At 39.3% G+C, this 22272-nt stretch overlaps 1 protein-coding gene across 1 annotated transcript in view; it reads right to left on the bottom strand.

The window, feature by feature from the left end:
• Positions 1-22272, bottom strand: part of LOC149163570 (protein PIN-LIKES 6-like) — a 136995-nt gene that overhangs the window by 85069 nt on the left and 29654 nt on the right. Inside the window, exon 3 of the mRNA XM_089431778.1 lies at positions 13003-13127. Coding sequence (XP_089287904.1) covers positions 13003-13127 — 125 coding nt within the window. The remainder of the gene's footprint in view (positions 1-13002; positions 13128-22272) is intronic.

The following is a 22272-nucleotide window of genomic DNA, read 5'->3' as shown; positions in this document are numbered from 1 at the left end:
AGGGTTGAGACCGAGAGGCCTCTCATGGATCCCACTGAGGATTGGTTAGTGCAGGATAAGGGGGAGGAGGAGGGGGAGGAGGAGGAGGAGGAGGAGGAGCAGGAGCAGGAGCAGGAGCAGGAGGAGGAGGAGTTGGAGGAGCAGGAGGAGGAGGTGACACCGCCTACCCGGGCTACCCGGGCTACCACTACCACCAGTAGAGGACGTGGTCTCCGTCCACCTCAGCCTCTTGTAGCTGCTACTACTAGTTCTTCAGCTTCTAGAGCACGTCAGACTCCACTGCCATTTCCACCACCACAGGCACCAGCTTCTACATCTAGAGGGAAAGAGAAAGCTGTGCCATATTCTCGCAAGAGGGGCAGAGGAAATCAATAGGATTAGACTTTCATTTTATTGTATATGACATTATGACATGATGAGATACATTATCATATTTTTTGTTGATATTTTGAGGCTGAGTTGGACTTGGGACTCAGGACTTACTATTCAGGACATGATTCAATGTTATGTGTGATTTTAGCGCTAGAAATGATATTGAACATCTTATATATTAGTTTTTTTATCATATTTATGTGTCAATGTATTTATTTTATGTTGTAGATGGTTTAGATATTAAAAAAATTGAAAAAAAATGAAAAAAAATGAATATTTTTGTGCCAAACGATTTTTTCCGATTTTTTCCCGATTTTTTCCCGATTTTAACGATTTTTCCGATTTTTTCCCGGCGCCGATTAAATCCCGATCGCGATGTGTGCAACATTGCCCAAAAGTGAGACCCCCAAGCTCTATTTATAATTTGTTGGTTCCTTCTTTCCCTGTGGTCCCCACTCTCTCTCTCTCTCTCTCTCTCTCTCTCTCTCTCTCTCCCCTAATTCGCACTTCCTTCTCTTTCCTCTCTCCTCCAAGAGTGTGAGTTCCCTCCTTGCGTCGAATTCTCTTTCTTGTGACCCCCACATTCCACTAGAGCAACAATTTTCCCTTTTCCTCCTAAGTCCCAATGTCAGAATCGTGTCCTCTCCCAAAACTCATCTCTAATGATGAAAATCAAAATTGGGGATATTACATTCTGCGACATATTTTTCGATTTCCTTATACCCTTCCAATAGAATAACCATCGAATGTTGTAGTAAGTTTTGAAGAATCCGACATGCCCGGTGGCAGGAGAACTATGAGATTCCTTTAGAATTTTCATTCTAAATTTAGGTGATGAGATTAGGTAAATTCTACCTTTGTACCATAATATGTCGTTTTTCCATTCAAAATTGGCATATTGACTGATATTTTCACTCATAGAGCCACAATCCAAATCTTTGGCATACTCAACTCGTATTTTGTCTAACCAGCCCGGAACAACCACCAAGGCAGCACATGTTGTGATGTCATCATCCTTCCGTGAGGGTGCATCAGCTACGACATTTTCCTTTCCTTTCTTGTGTAGTATTTCTAGGTCAAATGTTGAAAGTTTCTCCATCCACTTTTGTTGTTTTGTTGACAATGTTTTTTGTTGAAGTATGAATTGAAGACTATTGTGATCAGTTCTGACTGAGAACTCACTTCCAAGCAATAACTATCGCCATTTAGTTAAAGCATGTATGATAGCAAGCATCTCCTTTTGGTAAGTTGATTTCAAGATTTCCTGTTTGTTAAGTTTCCTGCTCTCGAAAGCTATAGGGTGGTTGTCCTGCAATAATATCGCTCCAATTCCGAACCCTGAAGCATCACATTCGACTATGATGGTTTGGAGAAGTCTAGAATTGCTAGTACCGGTGTGGTTGACATCACTTTTTTAGATTCTCTAAGCATTCGTCTGCCTGGTTATCCCATTGAAATGTGTTCTTTTTTAACAAGTTGGTTAGGGGCACCGTCAAATGTGCATAGTTTTTTATGAACCTTCTGTATTACCCAATTAAACCTAGAAATCCTCTTCGTTTTGATAATTTCTTAGGTTGCGGTCCACTTTGACTCCTTCCCTAGATATAACATGTCCCACGTATTCAACTTCCTTTTGACCAAAGGTACATTTTGATAACTTGGCGTAAAATTGATTTTTTCCTAATACCAATAGTACTTCCTCTAGATGCTTGAGGTGCTCCTTCCATGGTCTTACTGTAAACGAGAATATCATCCAAAAAGACTAACACAAATTTTCGCAAGTATGGGTGGAAGAGTTCATTCATGGTTGCCTAGAAGGTGGCTATCACATTTGTTAAACCAAATGGCATTACCTTAAACTCATAGTGCCCTTCATGAGTTCTAAAAGCAGTGTTTTCGACATCTTCTAATCTCACTCAAATTTGATAGTAACTTTATCTCAAATCTAATTTTGAGAAATATTTTGAGAAATCAATGAATGGAATCAGAAATTTGTGTTTAATAGTAATTTTGTTTAATCCTTTGTAATCTATACACAACCAGAAAGATCCATCTTTCTTCCTCACCAATACTACTGGTGCAGCATATTTACTTCTACTTTTCATAATGACTCCATGCTTTAACAGATCTTGTATTAATCGTTCTATTTCTGTTTTATGATGATGGGGGTAGCGATTTGGCTTTAAATTTACTAGTGTTGAGTCTTGTTTCACTTCGATGATGTGTTCAATTTTCCTTTCAAGGGGCAATTTCATCGGTAAATCTTGAAAAACCTTCTCATATTTCTGGATGAAACTTCATAGTGTTGGTGAACCCCTTCCATCGATAATAACTCTATTGTTGACATTGTGCAACGAATACTGGGGTTCCCTTGCGAACAAGATTTTTCATTTGCTGAGCAGAAATGACTTGGGTAGGTGGGGCTTGGAACTCAAACAACTTATACTTCCTTCCATCCATTTTGAACTTAATGAACTGTTTTTGGTGATTTGTCAAATACGTCCCTAATATTTGCAACCATTGTACTCCTAAGATGATGTTTACTCCTCCTAAAGGGACCGTATAAAAATTGGACTCCATTTCATATTCATTCAGCTACATTTTAACTTTATGGCACTTTCCTGCCCCATCTATTTGTTTTCCATCTACCGCCATAACTTTTAAATCTGCTACGAGGTAGGCAAAAATGTTCAGTCTTTTTGCGACATTGACATCTCTAAAGTTGTGTGTACTTCCTGAATCTATTAAAACGATAACGTTTTGTTTCTTGATATGTCCTTTAAGCTTCAGTGTTTGTAGTTGAGCTATCCCCGTGAAGGTTGCCAGAGAAATTTGTGGCATATTGAGTTATGAATATTTAATTTATAACAACTTCTCCTATTAATCATATATTTTGATGTTGCATAATCAAAAATCAATCAACCAAACACTTATCTCCCACCGAAGGAGCAATAAACGCATATACATCATCCTTTTCATACTTCAGCATATTTGTTTGCTTTTTACTAGCTTGGTCTTTTTGTTGTTCAATATCCCACAAAGTCTTTCTTTGTTCTCCCTTAAATGTCCCACCTCACAACAACAATAACATATCAAATTTGTCAAACCATTCTCACCTACACTAATTTTTCCTCCCTCATGATGTTGCTTGCTTTGCCTTTGAACTTGATAGCAAAAGCGCTTTTAGACACTCCTCAATCCCTTCTAAACTATTTGTTCCACCTATCCTTTTGCAACAACTAGTTTCACATTCTATCAAATGTGGACTCAATATACAAAGTAATATTAAATCTCAACAAAACGGTCAAAAGAACGGGGCACATTTTTTAGTGTAATAACTACCATATCTTCTTCATCCACGTCTATGCCAACAACATGCAACTCATCACGAACATCATTCATCTTCAGTAAATGATATGAAATCAAATCCCCCTTCATCCAACTTCATGGAATAAATCTATTTTAGGTACCCCTACCTTTATCTACGGTTTCAGTGTAATAACTACCATATCTTCTTCATCCACGTCTATGCCAACAACATGCAACTCATCACGAACATCATTCATCTTCAATAAATGATTTGGAATCAAATCCCCCTTCATTCAACTTCATGGAATAAATCTATTTTAGGTAGCCCTACCTTTATCTACAGTTTCATGGTATACCATCAACATTCTCTACAAAATATACGCATTTATTACATCTTATATCTATGGAATCATTTTATCAATAATGGAAAGTTAACTTTCTATTTTTGGAGTCTTATACCTCTTGTTGCTACACATCACCTGTACCTCACATTGTTTTGCCTACTACAGCTTCTGAACATTGTTTGAAATCAAAGATATGACTATCATACACTACTTCCTCACATTATAGTTGTCCATTAAATTTTGAGTCACTAAAATAGTAAAATCATTTGTTTATGTAAACTCACCATTTTGATCTCATCAACCAAGCACCAATATGATTTTCTTAACCATGAAAAGATTTTATTTAAGGCTTGTTACCCACTGAAAAGTGGGTGACCCCTAAGAGAAATTTTCTCCTATTCATTTCTTCCAGCCGCATCCAGTAGCCCCTAAGAGCCACCTTGTAGCCAGTGTGATGTGCCATTCATATCTCTACCATCCGCATTAGTCATATGTTTCCTTGCCCATTTTCCAAGAGCACGTGTTGGAAGGTGGGCTACTGATCAAAAGGTACTTTATTCATTGTGCAATCGAGTGCTTATGCTTGTTTGTACTTGGGCATTTTAACATGGATTATGGGGTGACTTGAAAAAAAGGGTCTTGGTCTTAGTCATGTTCCCTCACCTTAAATGGGGGGTTAATTTTCTATCCTAGTCCAACAGGACCATCCTTGATGGCCCATGGATTTAGGAAGGGGTACTACTTGGGAATCCTTGATTGAGATAGTGTGTACCATCTATCCCTTTCCATGCTTATTACTCTCCTCCGTACATTACGAGCCCCTATTCCACCTCCATTATTCGGGTCAACTGACCATTGGTTCATTGGGATTTGGCACCCATACATCCTCATACATTGGGTAGGGCCTAGAAATGCACCCTGGGAGGTTGATGCAACTAAAAGAAAGGAAAGAGCATATGATGGCCACAAGAAAAACAAAAGAAAAATCAAAATGCAAAAGATGGTCGGGACTTATAAATTAGCACATGGGAAAAAGCCAAGCATGAGCTCTACCTCTATCATATGGCCATCACCCGGTTCCTAGGCCAATGTTGCCCTATCTCATAGAAGACAAGGAACCCTTGCATGTCCCAACCCCTGATGGGCAATGCACTGCCCCATCCTAAAGGGGGTAATAATTGTTATACATCATACAAAGAAAGCTCACAATCATTGAGCTACGAGTAGTAATACAAGGAAAAATCAAGAAAAAGCAAAAGGCAATATAAAGGGGTGAAAAACAAAAGACAAGGTAACTCATGCATCCACGACTGCTCCCTCCTCACATCCATACACCCAAGATGAGTTATCACATCATTGCTAGTTCCTTTGACCACGGCACTTGGCCTTGGAGTTCCCTTTTTCCCCACTCTTCGTTCCATCATTATTCACTTGACACATATTGATTGAAGGGGGAACTGAGGACATGTCACTACCTTTGGAGGTTAAAAACACCTAATAGAGTTGTTTACTGACCACTCCTACCTAGGGAGGTAACACCATTACATGACTAAGGCCCCAATTTTGGAAGAGAAGCCACATATGAAGTATCATTATGCCCATTTCTTTCAAGCTTGGTCCACTTGGATGCACTAATGATTAACGTAACTGATCATGAAAGCGGCAACACTAGATATTGTGTGTGATTTCCAGTTGGTTCAATTTATAGGTTTGGGCACCTTAATTGGGGTCTAAGTCCTCTAGAGGGACATATTGATACCAACAGGTGATGCGTTGAGGACCATGGGACTCTGGAGCATTTTAGAGCATCATTCATAGCCATGGACATCCTCAGCACCCACAGCTTTTGCACATTACCCTATATTATTCATGCGATAATGCACCTAGACCAACATGCTCGCAACTAGCTTAGCACTTCATGAGAGTCAGGTAATCGATCCAAGGCCCAGATGAGGTTTGTTTCATACCTTGAGACATGGGAGGGCTAGTGTCATCTTCAATGCCATCAACGTTAGAGCAAACACAGTGATTTTGCCACTTGGAGACCCATGAGACCAATTTTGTGCCCCAAACCCAAAATTAGGATCCACGAGATGATTTACATGGAAGTCTAGGGGCTAACCCCTAAGGCTTTATTTTAGGAGCCCTCTGCACTCTAGCACATGAGGAGCTCAACGCATGCCTTAAAAAGGCCTGCGCATGCATGGCATCAGCGTTTCGGCACTCTTGTAGGTTAATTATTATGTTTGAACATTTGTTACTAGGTCAGCCTATGACCTAGAGTGTTTCTCTCACATTACTTTAGGGGATTTGGAGGGGCTTTTAGGCCATATTTGATTTAGTATGACTTGTATATATTAGAGATCACTTCATTGAGGTCAATCATCATCAAATTTGTGAATTTTGGACCTCTTGAGAATTTGCACTTGCTTCTTGTGGGTGATTTTGGAGATACTTGGATACATTTTGATGTATGGAAGTTGATTTTGACGTTTTTTGGAGTTATTTCTTCGTCTAATGGAAGGATATATTGCATGTTATCTTGTAAGTGGAATCTATTGTTGAATATCTTTTTCTTGAATGTCTAATGCATGGAACTACTGATTCTAGGTTAAAATTTATGGCCTAATTTATTGAAGAATATCTAGATGAATGGTGCATGCATTACCCATTGTAACACGAAATGAGTGTTCCTAGTGGAGTACTTGTTATTCTCCATCAAAATCCATTATTCCATTAAGTAGGTAATTGTTGAAATTTTGATGGCTAGGGCATCAAATTTTGACCTCCTTGACTCCATATCCCATTGACAAGGCACTAGTCCAATCACTTCGTGATCATCCCAAAATTTTGTCCATAAATCTCTCCTAAATTCGGTCCTTTTAAAGCTAGAAGGAAGACCTAGGGCTTAGAGCGAAATTTTAGGGAGGAGGCTTCTTGGGGTTTTGAGAGCCTAAACATCGAGATATAGGTCTTGGCTACATGACCTATCATTTTGGTGGGCATCTGCTAAAAATTCATCCATAAAATCTCTTGCCCTAAGTGTTTCCCTAAGAGGGAAACCCTAGTTTCTTCTTTCTCAACTTGAGGACTTTCTTGAAGGTTTCATGAGCCTTGGCCTTGTTGAAATCAATCATAAGAAACCTTTTCCCCTTTCCTTCACCTTTGGGAACTCCAACACTTGTTTAACCTATCAAACCTAGGTCTCGTGCATTTTTCTCAAGGCCTTCTTGAAGAAAGCGAATTGCTTCCTAGTGAAGCCTTGAGCCTAATATTGAGTCTTTCTTGAAAAGATCCTAGTTGATCACCTTGTTCTCCATCCTTTGATATCTTTCATAGGTGATTGTAGCCTACCTAGACTCCTCCCATTAGTGAAATTCCATAAAGAGTAGGGGGTTTTAGCTGTGGTGAAAATGCGCTGCTACCCCGTTGTTAGCACTTGGTTTAGCTTTAGCTTTGTAGGGTTTCGTCTCCAAAGCCTGCTGAATTTCAGGGTAACAAGGATTACTTCCAAACTCTTTTAATTTTTCTTACTTAGTCATGCCCTACTAGCCTAATGTTTTTCCACTGTAATTTGCTAATTGCTAACAACATAAAAACTTAGACATGAATGCATGGTGCATCTTTTTCACTAACTCTGGTGAGTAATCTTTGACGATTACTCCTAATAATTGTCAAGTTCTACCCAACCCTGCACATTAAAAAGGGTATTTTTGAGAAACATGTGTCCTCCTACACAATTATGTTTAAACCATACTACAAAAACACCCTATGCTTATATGCCACTAAAATGATACTCATTACTAATTCATCATTTCTACCTCCCATATGGCAATTATACCCATCTTTGCCCAAAAAAATTGTTGTCAATTCTACCTATCTCTGCTTGAACAATTTGTTGTCAATACACCATGTCATAAAGATTTGTTATGTTGTCAAAGCTATTCCCTCTTCGAAGCCTACATGTTGGATTCATGTTGTCGTGGTTTGTGATTGATTTAATTCTATTTGTTGACTCTAGACATTAAATTTAATATTGTGAAAGTCTCACTATGGTTGGTCCCACTATCTATGACACTAACTAGTGGTTGTTTCAAAACCAAGACGTTGTTGTGTTCCTTTTGGACATCTCATTAATTTCCTACTGCCAATCATTGAATTGCATCTATCAAAATTGTTATGCATTCCTTCCAAACCATTGACTTGTTGGAAATAGTGAAAGGGGGGGTGAATCAGTATTTCTTTTACAATTGTTATTTTACCAGTTTTTAGATCACTTATAACCAGAACACAAAATGAATAATATAGAATAATTTATTTTAATAATCAGAAATAACGAGGACTTCAATCCTCTTCTTTACAATGAATCCGGTACAATAATGCTTAGGGCTCCAACCCTAGATAAAGACACCAACCTCCAATCCACCAGGCTCCAACCTGTACTTTCCAAGCACCGACTTGGACTTCATGAGGCTTCAACCTAGAGGGCTCCAACCCTATCTTTCACAAGGCTCCAACCCTGTCTGTATGAGGCACCAACCTCTAAGGCTCCAACCCTCTCACTGGTACAGGCTCCAACCTGATCTTCTTGAGGACTCCTATCCTCTAGGGCTCCAACCCACTGCTTCAGATCTTCAATATGGATTCAACAGTTCTTCAAGGCTCTCAATATATTCTGCAACAAGCCCTGACAATATCTTCACCTTCAACAATGCCCTCACTCAAGCTCCAAAGCACTTGCCTCACTAATGAAAACTTTATCTTCTCATAACGTGTCCCCACAACTCTTCATGATAGCCAAACAAAATTCTCCAAGGTCACATTATGAGGGCTTCATCGTGATCTCCAAGAATCTTCAATAAGTTACTCAAGGTCTGCACCAAACAATTGCAGACCAAACAATTCTTCAAGTGCTTCACAATGTTTTCAACCAAGGAGGTCTACAATGGTTCTCCAAAGAATGTCTCCAATAGGCTTCTAGATGATTCTCCAAGGTATGCTCAAGAATATCCCCAAGACAACTCCAAAACCACTTCAAGATGTATATCAAATATGCTCCAAGATACTTCAAAGAGCTGCTCCAACATCCTGTCCAAGTTTAGTCTTCAAACAAGCCTCAAATTATACTTCTAGTCTTTAAGAACTGATCTTCAAAATGCCTTCTAATAAGCTGCTCAAGGAGTCTTCAACAAGTCTCTTAATGACTTATGTCTTTCAATTCCTTTAGAATCCCAAACAGTGCACATACCTGCCTTCAAAAGGAATTAAACTCCTTTTCAGTGTTCACAATGTCTGCAACAATTAGCCCAAAACCAGTAATAAGTTGAGGTCTTGAGGTCTGCAACAAATCCAATTACCAGCCCAAGGTCTGCAACTCCGGTCTGAGCTAAGTCCGAACCTCCACCTTTTGACTGTCCACAGGTTTATGAATGGAAGGTCTAATCCGAATTGTAATGGTAACTGTAAATCCAGATCACAGGTTCGATGTCTTGCAAATCTCCACAAGACTGTAGGTTCAAGCCCTCTCAAGATACTAGCCTCAGATCTGAAGATCCATGCCTGAAATCATAGGTCAGTGCTACCAGTGTTGAGACCAAGCCACTTAGATCACTGTTCTCACTGGTCCGAGCATCTTATGTGAATGTTTCTACTTTCACGAGTGTGTCCAGACTCCAAGCCTTTAAACTTGTGACTGTTCTCTGTCCTTAAGTCTGCTCCAAGTCCAAGCCTTCTAGATCATAGATCCGAGCTTCCCACAGGATGCTTAGCCGAGCTTGTTCAGGTGACTGTTCTGAGCTTATAACCCAACACAGAATTTTCCAGAATTCAATCTTCTACATCCTCCTCAGGTCCAAAGTTGTAAGTTATAACAGGTCTGAGGTATAGATATGAGCCTTCACAAGGCTGAAATCACTGGTCCGAAGTCTGCACCAAGCCTCACAGGTCTGCAATCTGTAACAGGTCCGAGTTCTGTGACAGGATATGTTCAGGTTCTGACAAGGAGGTCTAATCCGAGCTTGATTAGAACTGCATGAAGTTGATACAAATCTGGGCTGTAATGAAGGTGTATGTCTTCCACAGGTGGCTTTAGTTTAGACAGAAATATACCCAAAAACAATCGGAAGACTCCACCAAATTTCGTCCTATTTATCCCTTTTAGTTCACAAGTGTCATCTTCAGGTGCGAGGATAATGTGTTATCACATGTTTGAAAATGTATAGTCTTCTCGGGTCTGAAGTAGAAGCTTTCCACACGTGATCACAGAATAGAAGGACAAAGATATCGAATGACCTTTTTTTCCTCCAGTTTATACTCCTCACTTATATTTCTGCTGCATGGTGATACCTCAAACGAATCCATGAAACAATATATATATATATATATAACAATATGTGACAGTTGGTTGTATGGGAAGCCGACTTGTAGTTGAATAGCTGCGTCTTTTGATGGGGAGCCGACATGAGGGAAAGGAACGTATATATTTTTAGTTTATATTTATTGATGGACAGCTGATAGGAGAGGTTATATTTAATTGATTATTTTTGTCAATAGGTAAGGTGCAATGGGTTTTTTATTATGAGTTTTATATCTAGGAATTAGGACTTTATGCTAGGGATTTCATGAGCAAAGGGCTTCTTCAACAATTCAACTATGATGTCATAATGACAACATTGCTAGGGGTTTGTTGTTATATTTCAATCTTCATGCTTAGGGTATCATGGAAATATGCACATAGGAATTTCTCCTAGGGTTTGCATGAGGTTAGGGCAACATCACAAAAGGTTAGGACATTTTCCATTTACTGCAATGCCATATTAACATCAATGACAACTTTGACCAACACGACTTGTAGTCGTTGTCATCAAATACTATTACCGAGATACTATAACTGATAACATAATTACTTATCTGTAAATTTGATTATTTCAATTCTTCAGTACACTTATATTGATGTTCCTACAATGGTTAAATCATTCACCGTGACTCCCAAAAACTATGGTACCAATATCTAACTCTCCCACATACCAATGAACTTGGCTCTACTACCATATAATATTTGCACACAAAAAAGAGAGATACCTGATTACTATTCAATGTGTCAAAGAGATACAAAAATGATATACCACATGCGAGAGATGGACTTCAATGACAACCAACATTATGTAACTAAAAACACATGATTTAATTACTAAACCACTTTATTTGACCATTAATGAAAAAAATATTGTTATATAAAGTACATGATAATATCAACATGATCCTATGTATGTTTCTCAAGGCTATGTTTGCGTAATTCATATTTTATGTTTTCAATATCTTAGGAGTATGCACTCAACAGTGAAATAAGTGTAAGACTTGGATCCGATTAACTTCGGTCATTGGTAAGGGTATTATTGAGTATGGTAGCTTGCTTAAACCATGTTCAAAGGTCAATAATAGAAAAAAATGTACATTGATGAATAAAATGTTCTCAAAAAAACCTTCTAAATGAGTCAATGCCGATGAATTTTCCATTTACCTATATAGGAGAAACTGATGTTTCCTTTTTTCAAAGTATGCCACAATAGATTTTTTGGGCTATCTTATAGCTTTCGAGGGTCTATATGCAAGAATATATTTGGCAGTTCTATGAAGATTTTGGCAATCAAAATCACACCAAAAGTTTTTAACGCTTGTAAACATACAAAGTGCAAAAGACTAGAAGAGTATAAAGAATGGGGGAGAGTCACACATTGCTGAGCAAATGGCTTGTAAGAAACAATGGGCTCTTTTTACAAGGTTTTGGTTATGTTGAATAAATCTTGCCATTCAAGGGAAAGAATGTCATCCATTTAGAGTTTTAAGCGCAATTATCCTGAGAGGAAAGGTTTTTAAACTGCATGTCACAATCTTTTATGTCACTATACCAATATCCTTGTAACTATTCATCAATTTACCTAAGAGTGTTAGCTTGAAGTTTGATTTCCTCATCTCAATATGTCAATAAAAGCCAAAATAATTCATCCCATTTCCTTTTGAGACATCAAAATGCCAAATTTATCAAAAAGGGAGCGAATGTTAATAAAGACCCATACATACTTCCTGCAAAAGCATGTTTGTTACATAGTTTTCAAGGGAAAGAATGTAAGAATTCAAGAGAAAGAATGTAACCTTCTTAGTGTAATTCAAGAGAAAGAATGTAACCTTCTTAGTGTTTTAAGGGAAATCATCCTATGAGGAAAGTTTTTTTTAACTACATTTCACAATCATGCATGTCACCATACGAACATCCTTTGAGCTATTCATCAATTTACCTCGTAAGTGTTGGCTTGGAGGCTTGATTGCCTCATCTCAAGCTACCACTAAATCCCAGAAGTATTCATACCATTTCCTTTTTAGATATCTACATGCCAAATTTATCAAAAATCAAAGAACTAATGATAAAAAAGACCCATACATACTCCTTCAAAAGCATGCTCTTTATATCCTCCCACCATTAATTATTGATTTAATATATCATATGAAACACTTGGTAGTCTAAAGAAAAGAAAAGAATGAAGATGGAAATCTTATTACAATTTGAAAAGCCCACTTGTAATAACCAATGATAAATGAATGGTAAAAGTAAATTTTAAAAATGAATTTTGAAATTAACCCTAACCACTTTTATTTCAGGAAAAAATACATAGACGTTATCAATCATTGAGAATTAAAAGCATGAATTGAAAATAGAAAACTATCCAAGTCTTCTAAAGAGTTCAAAAATTTTAGAACTGAGAGATTAATGACTAACAAAGGTAACATATAAATAGTGAATAACTCAAACTGGATCCAAAGTACAAAAATGCATACTCAATATTTATGGACCATTAGGAGTAAGGTAAAAGATATAATGGATGAACATGTTCATCTTTGACCTTAAAATTCTAAAGCCATCAAATAAAACAAACAAAAGTGGCGATGATAGAGATTTCAACATGAATATTAGCATACTTACCAATTCCAATTTGCACGATTGTGAATTTGAAGTAATCTTTTGGTGGTTGAACTAATAGTGCCACAATAAAGCCAATAAGTGAGCCTGCTACTGAGCTTAACACAATGTTCATAGGAATGAACCACCTACACATAAAATTAAAAAGTTAACATTTTATAATCAAATTCACCTTCAAAAATATATAAAAATGATGTACAACAAAAAGTGACTAAAGGAAATTATTTTGTGCTTAATTTTTCCCCATCCTGCCCAAGAAGGGCCCTTTTACGAGGCTATAAGTTGCATTTCCCACATAAGCTTGTGGTGTCACAACATATCAATTTAAAAAGAAAGGTCAAAGGTATACTGGAACATGACAAGCAAAAAACAAGGTTGGATAAAGGAACATGACAAAATTGGCAATATTCAATACACCTCACTTTATTTTATATAAATGTGAAATATTATGCTTTTATAAGGGTCCTTTCAAGAGGTTATAAGTTGCATTTCCCACATAAGCTTGTGGTGTCACAAGATATCAATTTAAAAATAAAGGTCAATGGTAGAATAAAACATGACAAAATTGGCAATATTCAATACAGCCCACATTATTTTATATAGGTGTGAAATATTATGCTCTCCTATGACTGACTTGCCTAATTGGCCCCATTATATATTTATTTGGCCTTATTCCACAATTATTTTGTAGGAAAAATTGTTATGCCAATGCATAATATTACAAACAATAAATACAAAAAGATAGAAAGGGTATTCACAACCTTCAACTAGTTAAAAAAGTTATTATGCTAATACACAACAATGCCAATAAATAAGTCAGCAAATTTAATATTCCCACATTGTTATAATGATATTTTGTACTTTCTAGGCCCATTGACATATTTTGGTTATTTGTGGAAATTAACATTATTACTTTCCTTCTTTCCTTTTGAATATTTAAATGTAGATCTTGTGGTTGCAGTATGTGAAGCTTAGTTGATCCCTAGTGGAATTAATGCAACCACAATAACAAGCTCAACTTACATACATGATCATTAATCTTTGGCACAATGGCAAATGAAGCCAACTCCAACAAAAGGCTTAAATAAATTTATAAACCATTCATACACATCGACACAACCATATGGGAATAACTCAACTCTCTTTTTCATTAAATGAATACAATTTTACACCATGAAGCTTAAAATACAGTTATTAATCCAACACTATCAACCAACTATTTATTTGCACAAACCCCTTCACAATATAAAATCAACATATAATAATATGACCAAGAAACACAAAGTGATATGTCTATTCGCATAATTACATGTGTACAAGCTTCTAGAAGAGGATGAGTTGAAGAGTATAACACAATCCATAATGACTATCAAGATTCTATGTGTAACCATTTGCTAAGCTATCTATCCATGTTAGCACGCACACACCAAGCTTGCATATATTTGTGTTCAAAAGCATCCAACAAGGTAACATGGCTGAATTTTGAGATAGCACAATGAAGTGTTAATATTGCACTATTTTATTGGAATTCAAGCATATTCATATTACAATGCCAAATTGCCATTTTGATGGATGACTACATTTGACCACTACAAAAGTACATCATACTCTAATGGTTCTACACAACTTACATCTCTGATACAATACTTAGATCTGCACAACCATAGTAAGACAAATCCTTGGGTGAAGCTCTCATGGAACAAGTCCTCCAATCATGAAAATAGTCAATTGTTAATTCCTTTTGGGATCAAACCTCCTTGCTTAAGAGTTGTTCGTTTGTTAGTCCCCAATAGTTACCTTACTAGTTAGGGGAACTCTAGTTGAATCTACTCCAAGGTGTGGCACTTTCAAGCTTGGAGCAATTATCCTTTCAACCTAACTCGATAAATCTTCAAGGTTCCCTACCTAGTTGCGCACTTCTTGTATTGTAGAATGGTGTTTTCTTCTAGCTTTGCACTAACATCAACAACTAACTCTTCAAGAATGAACACGACAACTTGTTCATCATCGCCCAACATCAATGGCTTATAGAGCTTCAAGTAATTTCCATTATAGACTACATGAAAACATATACAAGCTAGCAATTCTAGCATGATGTCCTTTCCAATCTACTTGATAATGATGTAAGGGCTAAATCTATTATTTGGGCAAATTTTATCTTCTTGTTTTTCTCATTAAATGCCCTTTCTAAAGATATTTGCAAATTTTGTCCCGTGCATGAAACAAATGATCTACACAATATTACGCATGGCTCACCTTGTGCTTCTACTAACACTTGCGCAAAGATTCTCAAACTAGATCATGAACCATCCATTGTGGTAAATTAACCTTTTATAGCTTACCCATGTGCAATGACTTCCTTTGTTGTTATTTTTTCAAGAATAGGCAACAAAATAGCCAATGGATCCTTCAGCGAAAATCCAAGAAATGCTTCAAAAGGTGAAGTGCCCGTTGCATTGTGGACTACATTGTTGTCATTTCGTTGCACATATGGTATGTTGGCAACCTGTGTGTTTGGATGTCTATGATTAATGACCTGCAGGAATTGAATTATTATGTGATTTACAACCACTATCTAACCATCTATCTAAGAATGGAAGGCAATACTCCTCTTCAATTTGGTGTCCATCAATCCCTACAACACTTACCAAAGTAGATAACAAACTTATCATTACAATTAGAGGTGATCAAAGATGACAAACCAAATTGCACAGAGAAATGTAAAGAACTATACAACCTGCAACATCAAAAAAAAAAAAATCATTGCAAGGTATCATTACTACCATTTTGTCGAAGTGGTCCATGAGAACCATTAGATATAGTCATTGTTCCTAGTAGTTGTCAATAAACCTCCAAGGAAATCCAATGGGACCAAATCCCATGGTATACCCGGCACTGAAAATGGAGTTTACGTTCCCAAATTTCAATTTGTTAATTTTGAAATGCCACATAAGGCACTTCTCATAAATTTTGCGACCATTTGCACCATTTTTGAGCAATAGAAATGTTGATTTTTGTGTAGCATCAAGAGTTATTCCTGCATGCCTAGAGGCCTCCTAATTTGGCCTAGAAAGATTATGGAAATTTAAAATACAACAAGAAAGAAAATGACAAACAAACAAACAAAAAATTGGGGCATCATGTAGGCTCAAAATGGAGTCAACACCACCATGAAGGGGTGTGACCCTTGGTCAAATTCACCCATTTGACTAGTACATATACACAATGAGAGTCATCCATTTGACCAACAACACAACAACAAACATATATTCTTAAGAAACCGCAGAAAGGAGCAGAAAGAGGACGAATTAACCAAGTTTCTTTGGAAGTTAGACTGACTTTCCTGAGGCTTGACCGCTTAAGTTTGACTTGACTACAGTTCAGACTTTTACCGCACATATTTCACCACAGGTCGATGACCACAAGTCCTGTAATGTTCCAAGATAATTTTCTGAACCTTGTGTTCGGATTTCAGAGAAGTATTTCTTTAAATTGTTGGTTTACAATCTGTTGTGAGTAAAATTTCTTTGAGTCTGTTCGGTAGTCACTATTTTTAATATTTCCATAGACACAATACTTCCCAAAATGCTCTTATAAACTTAATAATAAGCTACAAAATCACAATTCCATTGATAATAGACAGAGGTAATTATAGGAAAGGCATTTCTCATTTAAAAACCTAGAAATATACAGTGACAGATCTGATAGATGGCACCTGGTAACGGAGACAGTCAATAGTAACAATTACTAGTATGAACAGCAGTCCTTAGTATACGACTCCAGAACTGGCTTTGAAGTATGCTTCCCTAGGAACACATACAGGCTCTATTCTGCAACCACTCTTCTTTCACCAGCAGTCCCACGCTTTGTTCGTGTAGAAATTTCTCATTTCCCTCCCCGGTTTTCAGTTTCTCCTTATTTCTCCCATATAGTTAAATGCCCTTTCCCATAACCATACATTTAACACGCTGGGAAAAAATAAATTTGCTGAAAACACAAATTCTGGAAATTTTACAGAATGCTGGAAATTGCAAAAATAAAATCAGCAGTAATAAACAGCGATTAAAACACATTTAAACACTGAGATTTTTTGTCAATGTGACCCTGGAAAAACCCCCTACAACTCTTGGGGAAAACCAGTTTGAGAGCTCTTCTTTATTTTTGGAAAATTCCTTTTTACAGTAAGAGAAATATTTCGCAAAAATCAGCAAGCAAACTTTTACAACTTATCTCAGCCTTGCTGAAACTCCACCTTGCTGAAACTCCGCCCTGCTGAAACTCCGCTATACAGACTTGCTGAAACTCCGCCCTGCTGAAACTCCGCTGCTGAAACTCCGCTCTGCTAAAACTCCGCTCTGCTGAAACTCCGCTGCTGAAACTCCGCAGCTCATTGTCCAGAAATCTCCCTTGCTCTCTTGCTCTCCTTCTCTCAATCTGCTCATGAAAGAATTAATGACCTTTTCCTCCTTTAATCTAACCCCAAGTGACTTTTGGGTGATCCAAGTGACTTTTGGGTGATCCCTAAATCCAATGGCTGAAATAGATTGAGATCTAAGGCTGAGATTAAATGCTCATTTAAATCTCACTTTTTATTTTTTAATTCACCCCACTTTAATAAAGACCCACTTAGTCATTTATTTCCAAAGTCACTTTTCCTTTCTAATTTTTCATTGACTTTATAAACGTCACTTTAAAATTAGACTTAGTAACTTTATCACTTAAAGTCACTTTTAAATTAGATTTAACTTTATAAAATTATAAAGTCACTTTAAAAGAAATTAAATTCTTTTGGACACTTTTCTCGAGGCCAAAGATCAAAGCCTAAGGGAACCACCTGTCCTCCGGTACCAAATTTCAACACTCCCTCTTACCGAGGAAGGTGTTCCTCACCACACGCATCTTGTCTCTGAAGTAGACATGCTTGCCCCGTGGTAAGGCTTTGGTAAGAATATCTACAACCTGCTCATCAGTGGAAATATACTCAAGCTTCACAGCTCCCTTCTGAACATAGTCTCTGATGAAATGATATCTGATCCCAATATGCTTTGACCTGTCATGAAACACTGGATTCTCCGTGAGTTTAAAGCAACTCTGATTATCACAGTAAATCACTAAAGGTCTCAACGGCTGACCAAATAAGCCAAACAACATCTTGCGAAGCCAGATAGCCTCACAACTAGCTAGACTGGCTGCCATATACTCTGCTTCCGCTGAACTCAGTGCTACTGACTGCTGCTTCCGCTGAACCATGACACTATTGTTGAACCCAACACAAAACAGCACCCTGAAGTGCTCTTCCTATCAGAAGCACAACCTGCCCAATCAGAATCAGTGTATCCTGCTAATCTCACTCCATCTCCCTGCCTGTAGTCCAGACCATAATCCACTGTCCCCTGCAAGTACCGCAAAATGTGTTTTGCAGCCACCCAGTGAACCTTCCTAGGCTCACACATAAACTGACTCATCGTGTTGACTGCAAAACAGATATTTGGTCTAGTGTTGACCAAATACATCAAGGAACCAATCAGCGGCCTGTACAATGTGGGATCCACCAACTCGGAATCCGAAGCATGAAGCTTCTTCCAGTTGGTGATCATCGGTGTCGACATGGGTCTACAATCCTCCATGTGGAATCTGCTAAGGATGTTCACAATATACTTCCCCTGCCCCAAGAAGAAATGCCCCTTCTCCTGCCACACCTCCAAGCCCAAAAAGTAATGCATCAAGCCGATGTCCTTCATCTCAAACTCAGTCGCAAGATCTCTCTTGCAGTGCTCTATGAGTCTCTCTGCACCTGTAATGACCAAGTCATCCACATACAGCACCAGAATGAGAGGCTCCTCACCAATTACAATAAAGTAAAGGTTCTGATCTGCCTCACTCTTTGTGAAACCCATCCCCTGCAAATATGTATCTATCCTGGTGTACCAAGCTCTGGGAGCTTGCTTCAGGCCATAAAGGGCCTTCTTCAGTCTGCACACATGGGACTCCTTCCCATGCACCTCAAAGCCCTGTGGCTGCTCAATGTACACCTCCTCCTGTATGAAGCCATTGAGAAATGCAGTCTTCACATCCATCTGGTGGATCTTCCAACCCATCTCTGCTGCTATCGATATAATGGAGCGGATCGAAGTATATCGAGCCACGGGAGCGAAGGTCTCCTCATAATCAACTCCCTCTACCTGGGAGAACCCTCTAGCCACAAACCTTGCTTTGAATTTCTCAATGCTGCCATCTGCAGCATGCTTTACCTTGTAAAGCCATCTGGAAGTAACCACGGATTTGCCCTCAAGCCTCGGTACCACCTCCCAAACATCATTCTTCATGATAGAAGAATACTCCTCCTGCATGGCCTCTCTTCAGACCTGTTGGCTAGCTGCCTCCTCATAGCTAGAAGGCTCAGAGTCAAGGATGCTGGTAACCATCGCCATATAGCTACAAAACCTCTCAGGTGGTCTACTCTCTCTAACCGGCCTCTTCGGCTCAGCAACAGATGAGGCATCTCTCAAGGTGTCCTGAAGCCACTTGGGCTTCCTCTTCCCTAAGCGCACTTCTCCCACCGGAGAATGAAACTCCTCCTCATCATCATCAGGAGCCTGAACTCCTGACTGTCTGTCTGCTGTCCTCCTGCCTGCCCCTGAACCTGTAGAAGCTAAGGTACCGTGTGAACTGTCCATCAGTGGACTCCCTAGTGAACTACTCTGTGAACTACTCTGCATGCTGCCCGGAGCACCACCCCTCTGGCTCGGTGAGCCACTGCTCACTGACGGACCTGACATCCCTATAGATGTACCTCCTGATCCTCCTGATCCTCCTGATCCCTGCCCACTGGATCCCTGCGACTGACTCAACTACTGCTGAGGGTCTGACTAATCTAGATACTCTAACTCCCGTGACCTCCTAAAGGCCCTGTCCTCCTCGAACTTCACATCCCGTCTGACAACAACTCTCCTCTGTGCAGGAATGTAAATCCGAAAGGCCTTTGAGGTCTCACTGTAGCCCACAAAGATACCCTTCTCTGCGGTGGGCTCTAGTTTGGTCCTCTTCTCCTTGGGTATATAGGAGTATGTAATGCATCCAAAGATATGAAGATGACCAATATCAGGCTTCTTCCCAGAGAAAGCCTCCTCCGGAGTCATGTGCCCCAAAGCACGATTCAGACTCCTATTCTGCAAGTAAATAGATGTGTTGCAGGCCTCTGCCCACAAGAACAATGGCAACCCCTGATCATGTAACATGGCTTTGGCAGCCCCTATGATGGATCTGTTCTTCCTCTCTGCAACCCCGTTCTGCTGGGGGTTGTAAGGAACAGTGAACTCCCTCCTAATGCCTGCCTCCGCACAATAGTCAACAAACTCTCCAAGGGTGTACTCTCCTCCATTGTCCGACCTCAGGGACTTTATCTTTCGACCTGTGTGTGTCTCCACAAGAGCTCTGAACTCCTGAAACCGCTTGAAAACCTCACTCTTGGTCTTCAAAAAATAAATCCAGGTCCTCCTGGAGTTATCATCAATGAATAAAACATAGTACTCATATCCACTCAAGGAAACATGAGACATCCGACCGCTCACATCGAATGAATCAAATCAAGTATCACAGTCGCTCTGCTGTCACTGCTAGGAAAAGGGGATTTGGCAAACTTGCCCATCGCACAACCTCTGCAAGTATCAAAGTGAACAGTACTGAAATCTGGCACACCTGTAGTTATCTCCCGCAATGTCCTCAAGGCTCCATGATACATATGTCCCATCCTGCGGTGCCAAATCTCACACAGCTCAGAACTGCTAGCTCTGCTGTCGGTACTACTGCTCAATGCCAAAAGGGGCTGGAATGCAAACTTGTACACCTTTGCATGGCGTACACCTATCACTCTAGCTGAATCAGTTGGAGTGCCTCTGGGATACATCAACACCTGTCCTCCCCTGAACAGTACCTCATATCCTCTGTCCTCCAAAGCTGAGACGGATATGAGGTTCTTCCTCATCCCTGGCACATAAAGAACATCTGAGACTTTCAAGGGAGGTTTGGACTCCCTCTGAAATGTCAGTGTCCCCACCCCGACTGCTTTAACAACTCTGTCATCACCGAGTACTACCTCTATATCAGTGCCACTCTCTGAAAGCTCTGAGAAATACTCACGGACTCCTGTCATGTGACGTGAAGCCCCACTGTCCACATACTAGATACCTAAAGATGCTCTGCTAATCGAGGGAAAAGCATGCTCCCTCTGAACCTGTGTGGCAGGTGATCCTGCACTAGAGGACTCACATGTAGTGAACGCAAACTCCCGGTCGAAACGACCTTCAAAGTCCTCAATCTCTGCTGAAGCTGCCACGTGCTGGTTCTTCCCCTTCTTCTTCTTCTTCTCCGGACACACAACTGCATAGTGTCCCATCTTTTGACAATTCCAACACTTCACCTTGGAATAATCCTTTTGTGTGTTCCCCTGTTTACCTTTACCTTTGCCTTTGCCCCCATCATTGCTTGTGGAAGCATGCTTCTTCCCTTTGCCTTTCTTGCCTCCTGCCACCAGTGCTACATCCTCATCCTGCTCAACTGGCTTGGCTGCCCCAAGCTGACCTTTTCTGATCTCTGTCTGAATGCAATCATCCCAAAACCTCTCCCATGTGGGAAGGGTCTCACGTGCACAAACCCCATCAGCAAAGTTCAACCATGAACGGGGGAGGCCATTCATTGCAATCGGCACCAACTCAGTGGGTGGAATGGCCTCTCCAATAGCTGCCAACTCATCTCTCACATTAGTAATCTTTGTGAGATATCCAGCTGCACTATCATTACCCATCTTAATGTTCTTCAGCTTCTCCTTCAGGACCATCTTCCAATTCTCATTGGTACTCTGGTAGAGATTGGACAATGTTGTCCACATCTCATGGGCATTGCTCTTTCCTCTCACATGAGGAATGCAATGGTCTTTGATTCCGTCTAGAATCAGCCTCTTACCCTTGTTGTTCTTTTCATTATAAGCTGTCAACTGAGTAGCATCAGTAGGCACAACAACAGGGTTCTGTGTGGTATGCACCATGATATCCCAGACCTCTGCCTCCTCAAAGATACTCTGCATTCTCTCCTTCCAAACGTTGTAATTTGTATGCCCATCCAGCCTATCCTCCACCCTCAAGCCCAATGACATCCTGCTGTCCTAAAACTGAAAAATAGCACTGTTGTAGTAAAGATAAAACTGTTGTTTATGAAAAAAATCAGCTTGCTGGAATTTTCTGAGTGAAAAAACAGCAGCTGTAATTTTTCCTTTTG

The sequence above is a fragment of the Pinus tabuliformis genome, chromosome 5_1, assembly GCF_031772625.1.
Source record: "Pinus tabuliformis cultivar Carrire ecotype Pingquan chromosome 5_1, CPIR1, whole genome shotgun sequence".
Lineage (NCBI taxonomy): Eukaryota > Viridiplantae > Streptophyta > Pinopsida > Pinales > Pinaceae > Pinus > Pinus tabuliformis.
This window is presented reverse-complemented; position numbering and strand designations above follow the sequence as displayed.